The sequence below is a fragment of the Peromyscus leucopus genome, chromosome 7 (assembly GCF_004664715.2).
Source record: "Peromyscus leucopus breed LL Stock chromosome 7, UCI_PerLeu_2.1, whole genome shotgun sequence".
Taxonomy (NCBI): domain Eukaryota; kingdom Metazoa; phylum Chordata; class Mammalia; order Rodentia; family Cricetidae; genus Peromyscus; species Peromyscus leucopus.
Window position 1 is genome coordinate 49,921,567 of NC_051069.1, and position 15,001 is coordinate 49,936,567.

The 15,001-nt window shown below is 55.1% G+C and overlaps 1 protein-coding gene across 11 annotated transcripts in view; it reads left to right on the plus strand.

Moving 5' to 3' along the window:
* Nucleotides 1-422: 422 nt before the first annotated feature.
* Nucleotides 423-15,001, plus strand: part of Dock6 (dedicator of cytokinesis 6) — a 62,468-nt gene continuing 47,889 nt past the window's right edge. For all 11 annotated transcript variants that reach the window (XR_005091991.1, XM_028872495.1, XM_028872491.1 and 8 more), the window contains exons 1-10: nucleotides 423-503; nucleotides 6,283-6,370; nucleotides 6,855-7,030; nucleotides 8,277-8,345; nucleotides 8,545-8,674; nucleotides 10,034-10,246; nucleotides 11,490-11,575; nucleotides 12,673-12,739; nucleotides 12,867-13,016; nucleotides 14,869-14,949. Coding sequence is in view for 10 of the 11 variants with exons in the window: in XM_028872495.1 (XP_028728328.1) it covers nucleotides 460-503; nucleotides 6,283-6,370; nucleotides 6,855-7,030; nucleotides 8,277-8,345; nucleotides 8,545-8,674; nucleotides 10,034-10,246; nucleotides 11,490-11,575; nucleotides 12,673-12,739; nucleotides 12,867-13,016; nucleotides 14,869-14,949 (1,104 nt within the window). In the remaining variant the exon portion in view is untranslated. The remainder of the gene's footprint in view (nucleotides 504-6,282; nucleotides 6,371-6,854; nucleotides 7,031-8,276; nucleotides 8,346-8,544; nucleotides 8,675-10,033; nucleotides 10,247-11,489; nucleotides 11,576-12,672; nucleotides 12,740-12,866; nucleotides 13,017-14,868; nucleotides 14,950-15,001) is intronic.

Genomic DNA, 15,001 nt, shown 5'->3' on the forward strand with positions numbered 1-15,001 from the left:
CTCCCCATCGAGGACTTTCCCTCAGTAGCCACACCCACACAGGCTCCCCATCGCTCCAGCCTTGGCCAGGCCCTCACCCTGGAGCGGCGACAGCCCCCATCACAGCCTGGCTCTAGCCCTCTCAGCGCTGTCTCTATCCCAGTCCCGGGTCGGAGAGCAGACTTCTCCTCATCCCCGGCGTTAGAGCGCTACTCTCAGTGCTGGCCCCGCCCCATTCCAGAGAAGGCTCCGCCCCATCCCAGGGAAGGCTCCACCCCGTCCGGGCCCAATCCCATCACAGAGAAGGCTCCGCCTCCTTCCAGAGAAGGCCCCGCCCCACCTCTCTGCTCGGCTCCGCGGCTGAGGTGGGTCCTAGCTCAGGCCACGCCCCCGCCATCACAGACCCCGCCCCACCCGCGCGCCGGCCCCGCCCAGTCCGACTTCCCAGACTCGGGAGGCTGCGGCGGGACGCGGGGCGTCATGGCGGCCTCGGAGCGGCGCGCCTTCGCTCACAAGATCAACAGGTAGAGAGAGCGGCCGCGGACACTGCCGTTCGGGGCAGGATGGGCGAGGGCAGGTGCTGGGGGCTGGCGAGCAGCGGCAGCGGGGGGCGTGCCCGGCTCCCCGAGGACTTCCCGGAGGAGGAAGCGCATCCCGGGTCGGTGCGGGCGGCCCCCGGAGCGCTGGGCTGCATCCCGACCCTCCTGCGGCTCTCACGTCCTTCCCTCGCCCGCCGAGAGAAATTCGCAGCCCCTCCCCCGCCCAGGGTCCCAGAACCCAGCTGTCTGGGAAGAGGAGGGAGCTGCCAGAGCTGGGGGGACAGCTGGGGGCAGCCCCTCAGTCTCCTGCCTCAGCCTCTCCCTGCACCGGCTGGACGCAGGAGGGGGCGAGGGGGCTGGGGACTGAACCAGCTGGTGGGCAGACGGTGGAGGGGGACAGGCGACAGATGCTGGGGGATCGCTTTCCGAGGCCACTGGTGCTAGGGAGAGAGTTTGGGAGAAGGCTCAAATCTGGGGCGGGTTCATAACCATCTCTGGAATCCGATCCCCTGGAAACCTGTTCTGATCACCCTGAGGTGGGAGAAGCCGCCTGTGGATCCCACACCGATGGAAACACAAGAAAGTAGCCCCTCTCTTGGGTTTGCTATGGTGGGGCAGATAGATGTCAGTGATGCGGTGGGGATCTCTAAGACAGGAAGCAGGTGGGGAGGTTGGGAAGGAGGCGCTCATCAGCTATGTGGGAGGGGCTGGTGCATTTAAGCACAGACCGAAAGGATGGATGGAAAAGATCTCCAGTCCACCATCGAGGGGAGAAGCGAGGGCAAAGGCCCTGAGGCCACAGAGAGGACCGATAGGAATGATTTTAGAAGGTCTTGCAGACCAGAAGGAAGACTTTGACCCCAAGTGAAGTGTGAGCCATAGAGAGTTCTGGACAGAGGAGGGATGTGACCTGAGGCAGAGCAGTTGGACAGTTTTCTGTTCCCCTCCCTCATAAGTCCCTGGGCCCTTGAGTTATTGTTCGGTTCAAGTGAGGAAAATGGGTGTTGTCCAGGAGAATCGGAGCTGTATAGCCCGGGGTAAGATCAGAAGATGAACCTGGGGTCCTAATGCACTTTGGTAGGTAGATGGTTGTGCACACAGACCTGAGCCTGTGTCCGCCTATCCTTTGAGTTCACCCACAAATCCCAGATGAACCCAAACATCAGGGAACTGACTGGAGTCTTGGTTATACTTGGTTGTGTTTTGCTTGTTTGAGTCGGCTCTCAGTGGCCCACCCTGACCTCGGAGTCACTCCTTAGCCAAGACTGGCCTTAGACTCCTGGTTCTCCGACCCAGTGCTGGGTGACAGGTGCGCACTGCCGCCCTCCGTTTCTGAGGGGCTGGGGCTGGAACCAGCGCTTTCTGCATGCCAGGCAGTGCTCTGCCAGCGGGCATCATCTCCAGCACCTCGCTTTGTGTCTGCTTTTGGGAAAGGTTCCTCGCCCTAGTCTAGCTAGCCGGAACTGACTGTGGCCCAAGGTGGCTCCAAAGTCCCCACAATCCTCCCACCTCAGCTTTCTGAGGGCTGGGATGACCGCATGAGGCATTGTGCATGGTTTACTTTTAAAAAAATATGTATTTTCTCATAGCTTACTCTGTGTGTATACCACCGTGTGCGGGGGGAGGTCAGCGGACAGCTTGCAGGAGGCTGTTCCGTCCTTTCTCTGTGCAGATGCCAGGGATCAAGCTGAGGTCATCAGGCTTGTCAGCAGGTCCCCTGAGCTGTCTCGCCACCCTCACCTTGGTTTTTGAGGCAGAGCCTCTCAGTGGGACCTGAAGCTCAGGGATTCAGCAAGGCTGGTTGCCCAGCAGGCTCTGGTTGCCCAGCAGGCTCTGGTGCCTGCCTGTCTCTACCTCCAGCTCCGGGACCCCCAGCCCATGCTTGAATAGCAGACACTTTCTGACTCATCCCCCAGCTCTTCAGCTTTGTTTTGTTTTATGGGACAGGCTTTTGTTCTGTAGCCCAGGCTGGCCTTGAACTGGCAGCAAGTCTCCTGCTTCGGTCTCCCAAGTGTGGGGATTGCAGGTGTGCGCCACCCCACCCGCCTGCTCTGTCTCTTTTGTCAACTCGATAATGACAAACATTCCAGGAGTGGATGTGGCCTCTTCCTACATCCTGGACTTCTGCTACTATGCACTGTGTGTGTGTGTGTGTGTGTGTGTGTGTGTGTGTGTGTGTAGATGGGAAGTCAACTGATGTCCCTCACATGTTCCACAGCTTGTGTGTGGAGGTCAGCGGACAGCTTGCAGGAGTCTTTTCTTCCTGCCGTGTGGGTTCCTGGGATTGAACTCAGGTCATCAGGCTTGGCAGCAAGTTACCACTGAGCCATCTTGCCAGCCTCCCTCCATCTCACTGGGATCTGGAGCTCCAGCTAAACTGGTTGCCAGGGAGCCCCAGGGGCCCTCTTGTCCCTGCTCCCACAGTGCTGGGGGCTGAGCGTGGGTTCTCAGGCTTGGGCAGCAGGTACTGTACCTGGTAGCTGTCTCCGCCATTGCAGGTGGTCGGTCACTTGAGGGGTGTCTGTGCAGTGGAAGAGAGTTTTCTGCGTGCTGACATCTTTGCTGATGCTCGTGGATTTGTCTTTAAAGACATGCCAGCAGGTTTGTGTGGCTCTGTGGAGTCATTGGACGGAAATGGGAGCGCAGTGCTGGAAACTTCTGGCCGTTTCCGGCTCGTCCTCCTCCCCATCGTAAGGACAGACCCCAGTTAATCCCACCAGCCTGGGCTAAGCTCCACTGTTGCTACAGTGTCTCTTGTTGAGCCTGGGGCCTGATTCGGGGAAACCGACTCAACTCAGTTCATTATGTTGCCTCCTTATAAATGCACTTCTTACTGTATGGTGTGTGTACACACAGGTATCACGGTGTGTGTAGATGTGAGAGCACAACTTGAGGGTGCTGCTCTCTCCATCCCCCTTTGCATAGGTGCCAAGGGTCAAACTCAGGTCATCGCACTTGGGGGGGGGTGGCCTTTACCTGCTGGGCCACTTTGCAAATGCTGTCTCTGCTCTTTAGGAATGTGTCCAATGTCAGCCTTTCCGGGGGTGGAGAGGGTAGGGGAAAGTGGGTGGTGCACACCTTTAATCCCAGAACTTGGAGGCAGAGGCAGGCAGATCTCTGAGTTCAAGGTCAGCCTGGTCTACAAAGCAAGTTCCAGGGCAGCTAGGGATACACAGAGAAACCCTGAATCAGAGAGAGAGAGAGAGAGAGAGAGAGAGAGAGAGAGAGAGAGAGAGAGAGAGAGAGAGAGAGAGAGAGAGAATATGTTCTACTGGGACACCTGAACCAGTCAGATTTGGGGGAGAAATGTAGAGGAGGCGCTTAGCATGATGGTGCATGTCTTTAATCCTAGCATGTGAGCCATGGAAGGAAAGAGGGTTGTAAGTGCAAACCTAGCCTGGGTTACATAGTAAGATTGGAGCCAACCTGGGCTACACGAGACCCTGTCTCAAAATGTTGGGGGGCATCTTACCGGGCGGTGGTGGCACACACCTTTAATTCCATCACTCAGGAGGCAGAGCCAGGCGGATCTCTGTGAGTTCGAGGTCAGCCTGGTCTACAGAGTGAGATCCAGGACAGCCTGGGCTACATAGAGAAGCCCTGTCTTGGAAAAAGAATGTTGGAGGAACTAGTAATGTCGTCAGTAAACAGCCACGCAAGCATGAGGGCCTGCGTTTAATACCTAATATCCGTGTAAAAGCCAGACGTGGCGAGACACCCATATCCCTGGCTCCGCACACACAGTGCAGAATGCGGCCATGCTGCCTCCGGGGAGCTCACTGGCTGGCAGCCTGTCCTAATGGAGAGGCCCTGCCTCAGAAAGTAAGATGGATGGTACCAGAGGAGGACATAAGAAGTTGACCTCTGGCCTCTATCTGCACACACGTACACAGGACAGGCCCTTCTGCCTGGTCACTGCCTAGTAATGGCACATAAGGCCTTCGCAGGAATTTGGGACATGCATTGTTAGTAACAAAGCAGCAGCTCCCATGACTGGGCTTGCAAATCCATCACTGTTTTCCAAGGCCACAGGCAGTGTCTGTGTGTCCTGCCCCTCCACCCACACCCCTCCCCACCCCACCCCATCCCTTTCTCTAGCCAAAGAACCGCTTGGATGGGGACACAGCCTCCATCCCTGTCCTGGCGTCTTTTAAAAATACTAATTCCCGGAGCCCTGAGTGCCCCAGAGAATACTGCTTTGAGGTTTTGAATTTGAGCACAAAAACTTCATTTTCACGTTAATTTCACTGGGGCAGGAGAGACGGCTCAGGGATTAAAAGGGCCCAGGTTCGGTTCCCAGCACCCACAGGGTGGCACACAGTCACCCATAACTCCAGTTCCAGGGGACCTGACAGCCACCCTCTTCTGACCTGGTGCACACATATACATGCAGGCAAAACACTCATACGCATAAATAATAAATCTAAGTTTAGTTTTGTTGCTGGGGCCGGTGAGAGGGCTCAGCAGGTAAGAGGCTTGCAGCAAGCCTGGCACCCTGAGCTTGGTCCAGGAGCGGGAGGAGAAAGCAACCCCCATGAATGTCTCTGACTTTTTTCTTTTCTTTTCGACTTTTATACATACACTGGCTAATGAGCTTTTTCTTGGTTTTTGTTTTGCTGGGGTGTGTGGTGTGCTGAATCAGTGAGGGCTGGGTGTGGCTCAGTGGTAGAGCCCCTGCCTAGAATCCCCCAGTGAGGGTCTGGGGTGTGGCTCAGTGGTGGAGCCCCTGCCTAGAATCCCCAGTGAGGGGCTGGGTGTGGCTCAGTGGTGGAGCCCCTGCCTAGAATCCCCCAGTGAGGGGCTGGGGCATGGCTCAGTGTTGGAGCCCCTGCCTAGAATCCCCCAGTGAGGAGCTGAGGGCGTGGCTCAGCTGCAGCATTTCCTAGCACTCCGGAGGCCAGAGGTCATCCTCAGCACTACAAAACAAAATAAACACATTGAACACCTAGACTCAGCACTACCTCCGAGGACTGGATTCCAGCCGCAGCCCTGGTTTCTGGCCATCCTGGGTCTGAGCTGAGGGTCCTGGTGGCCTCCACGCTGGCTGCCTCATCCTGGACTTCCTGAGAACATACACTTCCTGAATACTTACTGAGTGCTGGTCTCCCTTGACCCCTATGAGACCAGGGCAGCTGTGAGCGGGTAAATTGAGGCTGGGCAGAAGTGGCGTGCCCAGAGCCTCACAGACAGGATGGAATAGGTGCCCGCTCCAAGTGGAGTGCTAGGCTGTTGTGTTTGAAGAACCTCGGAAAGATGGAGGAAGCATGTCTTCCTGAGGGGAGGTGAGGAGGAAAGGTCGCTCCCTCAAGTCTGGCACAGTGGCTTTCCCGGTCTGTTTGGTGTAGGAAGGAACCGGGTGCAGAGAGACCTGCAGCTTTTATTTATCTATTTATTTAGTCTAGCAGTGCTGGGAATGGAACCCAGGGCCTGTCACACCAGTGGGGACAGCCCTCTGCCACTGCGCTACACCCCAGCTCTCTGTTGTTGTTTTTAATTTGTCGACATGCATGGCACCCTGGGTAAGGGGTGCTTCTGGGAGTCAGCTCTCTCCTACCAACCGAGTGAGTCTTGGGGGACTGAGCCCAGTGGTCATGTGCTTTTACCTGCTCAGCCATCTCACAGGTCTCTTGCTTTTTTTTAAAAGCCCTTGTTTTTATTTTTCCTTTAATACCCAAGTTCTCTCCAACAAATGAGCCCCCCGCCCGCACCCCTGCACCCTCATGCCTGTGTTTCCCTGTGTCCCACACTCTTCCTGTCTTCCCAGGACAGTGGCTGCTGAGGTCCGGAAGCAGGTGTCCCGGGAACGCAGCGGCTCACCCCACTCCAGCCGACGCTCCAGTAGTTCCCTGGGGGTGAGTCCCTGCCCTGTGGCTGGCAGTAGAGGGGTACACCCTGCTCTGATGCTGCTTGGACCCTCTGTGTCCAGTGGTGGGGGAGGAGGGAGCCCTGGTCCTTCCCACCTCTGTGCAGATGCAGGGCGTGTGTTCCAAGGGTGGTCTGGGGGTGACACCGGCTTCCTGGACCACCCAGACGGGGCCCCAGGCTGGGGGCTGGAAGAGACTTCCTGCCACAGGGGGAAGGGGTGGGGCCTCAGGAATTGTCTCCGGCCATTCCTTTTACCATTAGAGTCTTTCCAGACACCAGGGTGTGATTTCCTTCCTGGAGTCCCTGGAGGGAGGGGGCAGGGCGCTGGCCCAGCTGCTGTGGAAAGTCTGAGCTCTCCGGCTCCCTTCGACCCTCAGAGGTTCCCACCACCCTCTGCTACAGTCTAAAGTCAACTGTGAGCATACCCCCGCCTCTCACCAGTGGGAGCCATGGCCACTGTACTTCAATCAGGTCCCTCTGACGGAGGTCATCGAACCCCTGGACTTTGAGGATGTGCTTCTGAGCCGGCCACCTGAAGTTGAGCCCGGCCCCCTCAGAGACTTGATAGAGTTTCCAGAGGATGACTTAGAACTACTGAAGCAGCCCCGAGAATGTCGGACCACAGAGTCTGGGGTCCCCGAGGACGGGTGCGTTCTGCGTGCACGGGCGCGCGCGCGCGCGCGCGCGCACACACACACACACACACACACACACACACACACACACACGCGCCCCACTCCATCTTCCAGAGTCTCTGGACACCAGTGAGGCCTTGGGCAAATCACTCTCCTCTAAGCCTCCATTTCTGCAGCTTTGATTTTTTTTTTTTATTAAAAAAATTGTTTTTGTGTGTGTGTGTGTGTGTGTGTGATAGGTAAGTGTGTATGTTCTGCACGCACCTGTGCAGAGGCCAGAGGTCAACTTGAGAAGTCTTCCTCTTTCATTCTCCACCTAACATGACCTAACCAGAGATCTCCAGGTTGGCTAGTCCTCCCAGCCAGCTCGCTCGAGGGGTCCGCCACCTCTGCCTCTTGAGTCTGGGGATTTGGGGGGGTCACCGTGACCACCCACTGTTGCATGGGGACTGAGATCTGAACCAGTTTTTATGCTTGTGTGGCAAGATTCTACCTGCCCTGCATCTCTCCAGCCACATTCTCTTTTTCACTTTTTAAAATAATTTATTTTTATTTATGTGCATTGGTGTTTTGCCTGCATGTGTGTCTGTGTGAGGGAGCCAGATTCCCTGGAACTGGAGTTACAGACAGTTGTGAGCTGCCATGTGGGTGCTGGGAATTGAACCTGGGTCCTCTGGAAGAGAGCCAGTGCTGTTAACCTCTGAGCTGTCTCTTCGGCACCCCCCTTTTTCACTTTTTAAAGATTTATTTTATTTTACACATGTGGGTGTTTCACCTGCATGTGTGTCTGTACATCACCTGTGTGCCTGGTGCCCATGGAGGCCAAAAGGGGCGTTAGAGCCTCTGGAACTGGGTTGCAGGTGATTATCAGTCACCATGTGGGTGCTGGGACTGAACCTGGGTCCTCTGCAGCCAGTGCTCTTAACCCCGAGTGTCTTTGCACCCCACTGTTTTTGTGTTTTGAGGCAGGGTCTGATACAGTCCAGCCCAGCCCTGACCATCTGGCTTTCCTGCCTCTGTGTCCTCGCTGCTGGGATCACAGGTGTGCACACATACCTGGTCTACGCAGTGCCGAGGGTGAACCCCAGGGCCTGGTGTGCGGAAGCCAACTTCTGCCACTGAGCTGCATCCTCGGCCTGCTCCAGAGACTCTCACACTGTGTCTCAGCCTCCCGAGCACTGGTGCCCACAGTCCTTTTCTCCTAGGCCTTTGGAAATGCGCCCCTGCCTCTGTTTACCCTGGTTGTATTTTGCTGTAGAAAGTTGGACGCCCAGGTGAGGGCTGCGGTGGAGATGTACTCGGAAGACTGGGTCATTGTACGCAGAAGGTGGGTCCGACCCAGGGCAGTTCACGGGAGGGGAAGGAGGAGGTCAAAGGCTGCAGTCTGTGGCTGGTCCCTCTGTTTATCCACCCACTATACCTTCCAAGAGCAGCTGAATTCTTTAGTAAAGGGGGCCTTGGTAGTTGTCATGTGACTTGACCACGTGTATCAGTGTATCGGAAGAGTCCCCAACCACCCCTGCTAGGTACCAGCACCTGAGTACAGCGTACAGCCCTGTCACTACGGAGACACTTCGAGAGCGACAGAAAGGCCTCACCTGCCAGGTCTTCGAGCAGGACACATCTGGGGACGAAAGGATGGGTCCCGAGGACACGGTGAGAGGCCGCTGGCCGGGGTCACTGAGGGGTCAGACTCAGGAAAATCCCCTGTCAGCCTCGATCCCGATGAGAGAAATAAACCCCAGGAGTGAAGGTCAAGAGTCATGATTCTGCACAATTATCAAGTGCTTAGTGTATACTAAAGGCTTTCTGTTTAGTTGTGATTGTGCACAATTATCAAGTGCTTAGTGTATACTAAAGGCTTTCTGTTTAGTTATGATTGTGCACAATTATCAAGTGCTTAGTGTATACTAAAGGCTTTCTGTTTAGTTATGATTGTGCACAATTATCAAGTGCTTAGTGTATACTAAAGGCTTTCTGCCTGTACTTCCTTCATCCTGTGAATTGGGGCCACAACCATCTCTTCACAGGCAAAGAAACTGAGGCAGAACAAAGTTATTAATGCTTATAATTTTTTGGTCAGCAGTTACTGAACACCTACTGTATACCGATCATCACTGGTTATTACTAGTGTGGACTCCACGTTGGTTGTTAGAGGTGGTTGCAGGGAGGTGTGGATTTTGCTCAGTGCTTGTGAGAGGCAAGGCGTGGTTCCATCCTCAGCTGGGGTAGGGGTCCAGAGAGGGACATGAAAAGGAAATAAGGAAACCAGATACAGGAGGGGAAACTGAGGCCCATAGACAGGTCAGAGAGTCAAGGTCACAGAGATGAACCAGATTTGAGGCAGAGTTGTGAGCACAGCTGACTGGGTGGTCAGAGGGTCCTAGGTCAGCCGGTCACCTGGAGGAAAGGACTCGCCTCTTCCCTGGCAACAGTGAACAGATTCCCAAGGAAGGCTCCGATCGGTCCAGCCCAGGGGCGACATTATCTTGGAGCTAATCCCTGGGGCTGGCCAGTGTGGCCAGTTGAGTTTAGCCCAAAGGCAGATAAATCATTTCATTAGGTGTGTTCTAATTAGCTGGAGAAGGGTCCCCTGTGAGATGGGGTGGCCTCCCACATCAGTGGTAAAGAGCTTCCTATATAGAAGTATTTCCAGGGGGCTGGAGAGATGACTCGGTGGTTAAGAGCACTGACTGCTCTTCCAGAGGTCCTGAGTTCAATTCCCAGCAACCATGTGGTGGCTCACAACCATCTGTAATGAGATCTGGTGCCCTCTTCTGGCCTGCAGGGATACATGCAGGCAGAACACTATATATAATAAATCCTTGGGAGGAAAAAGTATTTCCGGAAGTCTCTGGAGAGGCCAGCCAGGCACCCAGCTGACCTTGTTGTGGTGACCCCACCCTGGCTCGCCCCTCAGCTTTTCTCCCATGTAGATTGGATGTCTACAGGGACAGACTCAGGAGAGCAGGTGCATGCAGTTGGCGCTCAGTGCTTGCACGTGTTCCACTGCAGGATGATTCCCAGCACTGCTCAGGCTCCCCAGAGGACACCCCTCGAAGCAGCGGAGCCTCTGGCATCTTCAGCCTGAGGAACCTGGCCTCAGACTCGCTACTCCCAGCTCTGCTGGAGCGGGCAGCCCCCGAGGATGTGGACCGGCGCAACGAAGCCCTCAGGCGGCAGCAGCGGGCCCCCGCCCTGCTCACCTTGTACCCTGCACCTGATGAGGTGGGTGCCCAGGGCCTCACTGCCCCCCACCCTCAGAGCAGAGTCCAACTACCCGACTAGGTGCCCGTGTGGCCAGCCAGCATTACCTGGCTGCCTACTGTACCCTAATGGCTGAAAGAGTCTTGTCTGACCTTCACTATTGAGCATGAAGTGCTTATCTCTACATTTATTCAACCAATATCCATTGTGTGCCTACTGTATACTTCTCTATTTAATCAATGTGCTGACCACCTATCATATATGCCTCTGTATGTCTAGCCATTTTATTTGACATCTAGCAAATACCATTATGTTTTGTTTAACCAAGCTGGGTATGTGGTGAATGGAAATACTCCTTGACTATGTGGGGTTATTGGTGTAAATACCAACAAACCTTTTTGAAGTTCAAAATATATAAGTCAAAAATGCATTCAAATAGGGTCGTGGTGATGTACACCTTTAAACCCAGCACTTGGGAGGCAGAGGCAGGCGGATCTCTGTGTGTTTGAGGCCAGCCTGGTCTACAGAGTGAGTTCCAGGACATCCGGGGCTACACAGAGAAACCCTTTCTTGAAAAACCAAAAAAGAAAAAGTGCATTCAAGCTTGGAATGGTGTTCCATGCTTATAATCCCAGCGCTTGGAAAATGGGGTCACCCTTGGCTCCATAGAGAATTCCAGGCCCACCAGGACTGCATGAGACCATGTCTTAGAAAAAATAAAGACAAATGTGTGACACAGACACCTTACTGCATCTTGTACTTCAACCTCCTTTAGATTGTTCAGAATACCCACCTCAGCCTGGAGCTGGGCAAAACCCTGAGGTAGAAAGACCTGTTTTATACTAAAGTGTTGACGGTCTCGTGTGGTGGTGTGTGGGTATACACTCACAACCCTTGCCAAGTCACAGAGTTGGAAACCTAACTGCTAAACTCAGAGACTTGGTATGTCTGTCTGTCCATCTAGCATTTACCGAGTGCTTTCTTTATACACTGTATCTATCCAAACCAAATCTGTCGGCACTTCCTGTATATCCCTGACAGAGTGGACCAGCATGCTGTGTGGTTGATGCTGGGGTGGGGTTGGGCTAGGAGAGGAGGCATTCCGGGCTGGGAACAGATGTGGAAAGGCCCAGAGGCAAGGCATTGAAGGTTCCATCGGGCTTGGGTGTGGGGGCTGCAGCTGGGGCTGGGTGCAGCTAAACTCAGGCCAGGCATTCTAGAACCTTCCTGAAGAACCCATCCCAGACACTCCCTCTCTCCACAGGATGAAGCTGTAGAACGCTGCAGCCTCCCAGAGCCACCCCGAGAGCACTTTGGACAGCGGATCCTGGTGAAATGTCTGTCACTCAAGTGAGTCAGAGGACTCGGCCACATGGGCTTCCCTGTGAGGACTTCGTGGACTTTTCCCTCCCCTCTCAGAAAGCATAGGTGCCTAAACACGCTGCATCTGCACCAGCACACACGCGCACACACACACACACACACACACACACACACACACACGTACGCACGCACGCACGCACGCACACTCCCTCCCACTCCCACCTCACTAGCTCCAGTTCCCTCCCTGGGAAACTGCCATGCTTCTTCCTACTCCCTGGTCCCCCAAGCTGTGCCCAGAGCTCCTCTGAGTCTCCAGCCCTCTCCTCCAAGCATCTGTCATCACAGGTCTGTGAGATCCACTCGTATAACTCCTGTGTATAACAGGCACTCAGTGAGTGTTTGTTGAATGACTACGTGAGCCAACAGCTTGATTCCTAACATTTCAGCTCGTGGCTGAGGACCAGAATGGAGCTTCTGTTTCCTGCTCTGATCTAGACAGAAATGGGGTCCGGGAGGGGCAGGACCAGGCTCTGAGTGCACTTCCTGTTCAGTTCCATTCCCACGCTCTTCTGGCTGCTCCTGGGGGCTGATACTGATGGGCCTTGAACGGTGGCTGGGAGCCAGGCTCCACCTCTCCACCCTGTGTCTCAGCAGGAGGGTGGGCAGGCCAGAGCCATACCCTTGTATCATGATCTCAAGCAGGATACCTGTGCTGTTCTGGGCCCCAGTTTTCCCGTCCACACTCACTTCTCAGGGGAGGGGGTAGGTCTGATGAGTTCATATAGAAACAGCTGCCTAAAATAGCAGGAAGCCTCATGTCCCCATAAAAGCCCACGGAGGGGCTGGGGTGTAGCTCAGCCGGTAGAATGCTGGCCTGGCATGCATGAAGCCCTGGGTTCCGTGCACAGCACTGCATAGACAGGGTATGATGGTGCATGCCTGCAATCCAGCACTTGAGAGACAGAGGCAGGGGATTGGGAATTTGGGGTCCTTCTTGGATGCATAGGGAGTTGGAAGCCAGCCTGGGCTAAGTCAGACTGTCCCAAAAGGGGGTGGGGGAGGGGAGGGCACAGAGTATGTGGGTGGCAGGTGTCCCAGAGCGACTGGTCCCCGTTTACCCACAGGTTTGAGATTGAAATTGAGCCCATCTTTGGCTCCTTGGCCCTGTATGATGTGCGGGAGAAAAAGAAGGTGGGTGCCTTCCTCCTTCCTTCCCTTCCCCCTCCCCAGGGATCTCCTCTTCCTCCTCCCTCCTCTTCCTCCTGGGGGGAGGGCTGTGGAGCAGTGTCCCCCAGCTAGCTGCCTCTCATATTCCCAGATTTCAGAGAACTTCTACTTTGACCTCAACTCGGACTCCGTGAAGGGGCTGCTCCGGGCCCATGGCGCCCACCCGGCCATCTCCACCTTGGCGCGCTCTGCGGTCTTCTCCGTGACCTACCCCTCCCCTGACATCTTCCTGGTTGTCAAGGTGCCCACTGAAGCCCTGCAAGGGGGTGGTTTATCGTGATCAGAGCCAGAGGTGCAGTAGACCATGATTCCAGCACTTGGAGGCTGAGGCAGGGGGACTGTGAGTTTGAGCCAGATTAGACTGCTTATAGACACTTTGTCTTACAAGCAAACAGGACAGTTTCGTCTCCCTCTGTGGATGGAGCAGGAAAGGTGGGCTAATGAATTCTGGGTTTCTTTCCGTCATGGTTAGGCCAGTTAGGTTACAGCAGTGAAACAATTTACCAGCCCTTCAAGATGAGGTGTTGAAATGGGGAAACTGAGGCACAGAGCATGTCAGGACCTTGCGTAGGGCCCCACAACTCTTGCGGTGTCCAGGGCTGCAGTTCCTGCCCTGTCATTGAGAGTCACGGCTTCAGTGTGGACTGATAAAAACGTAGCGTGTGTGGTGGCGTATGCCCGTAAGCCCAGCTGCCAGGGAGGCTGAGGCAAAGCCCAGCTGCCAGGGAGGCTGAGGCAAAGCCCAGCTGCCAGGGAGGCTGAGGCAGGCTCCCACTGCTGCGGCAAACCCCACGGCGACGACAACTTGGGGAGAAAAGGGTTGTTTCGGATTATACCTCTCGGGTCCCACTCCGTCATAAAGAGAAGTCAGGGCAGAACTCACGGAGGAACCTGGAACCCAAAGCTGCAGCAGAGGCCGTGGAGGAGGGCGGCTGGCTCACGGACTGCTTTCTTATACACCTGGGCCACCTGCCCAGGGTGACACCACCCACAGTGATGCCTCCCACATCAGTCCTTAATCAAGAAAATGCCTCACACACTGGCTTACAGGCCAGTCGAGGGGAGGAGCTTTCTCCATTGAAGTTCCCTCTTTCCAGAGAACTCGGGCAGGTGTCAAACTGACTTAAAGCCAACCAGAACACAGGCGGATTGCAAATCTGAGTCCTGCCTGTGAGACTCAATTTCAAAACATAAATGGAAAGGGCACGGCTCAGCAGTAGAGTGCTTTCCTAGAATCCTCCAGTGAGGGCCTGGGGGCACGGCTCAGTGGTAAAGTGTTTACCCGGTGTTTGGGAGGCCCTGGTTTCCATCATCCCCACTATAAGAAAGATAAAGAGGCGCTGGTGGCGCACTCCTTTAATCCCAGCACTCGGGAGGCAGAGGCAGGTGGATCTTTGAGTTCAAGGCCAGCCTCATCTACAGAGCGAGTTCCAGGACAGCCAGGGTTACAAATTGTGAACCTGTCTCAAAACAAGAGGGGTGGTGGTGCTGGGGTGCTGGAGAGATGCCTTAGCAATTGAGAGCACCCACTGTTCAAGCTGAAGACCTTTGTTCAATTCCCAGCACTCATGCTGGGTGGACCCAGCCCTCTTCTGGCCACCATGGGCACTGCATTTACATTCAGACACGCATAATTAAAAATAAAATCTGTTAAGAAAATGAAAAAGAGCCAGGCATGTGGCGCACGCCTTTAATCCCAGCACTCGGAGGGCAGAGGCAGGTGAATCTCTGTGAGTTCGAAACCTATGTAGAGAATTCTGGGACAGCCAGAGCTACACAGTGAGATCTCAAAAAACAAACAAACAAAATGAGAAAGGGGGGTGTAGAGAAAACACCAGCAGCTTACGCTGGGGTGGAGTGAAGGGGTTAAGACACAGTTGGAAATGGAGCTGCTGGCAGACAGCGTGCCGGAAGTCAGTCCTGAGGACAGTGGGGCCATGGCAGCGGTCGGTCGGTCGGTCAGTCCGTGTGGGCTAGACGAGGAGAGGTGGTGATAGAGACTTGCTGGGATGCCGAGTCCCCGTGGGTCCAGGAGGGTCCAGAAGATGGCAAGGGGGCTAAGGAGTCCCTCGCTGGGTCCTTTCGCCCTGCAGCTGGAAAAGGTGCTTCAGCAGGGGGACATCAGCGAGTGCTGCGAGCCTTACATGGTGATGAAGGAGGCGGACACAGTGAAGGTAGGTGTGGGTGAGCTGGATGGGGTGGGAGGGCCTGCGGGGGCGGCGCAGG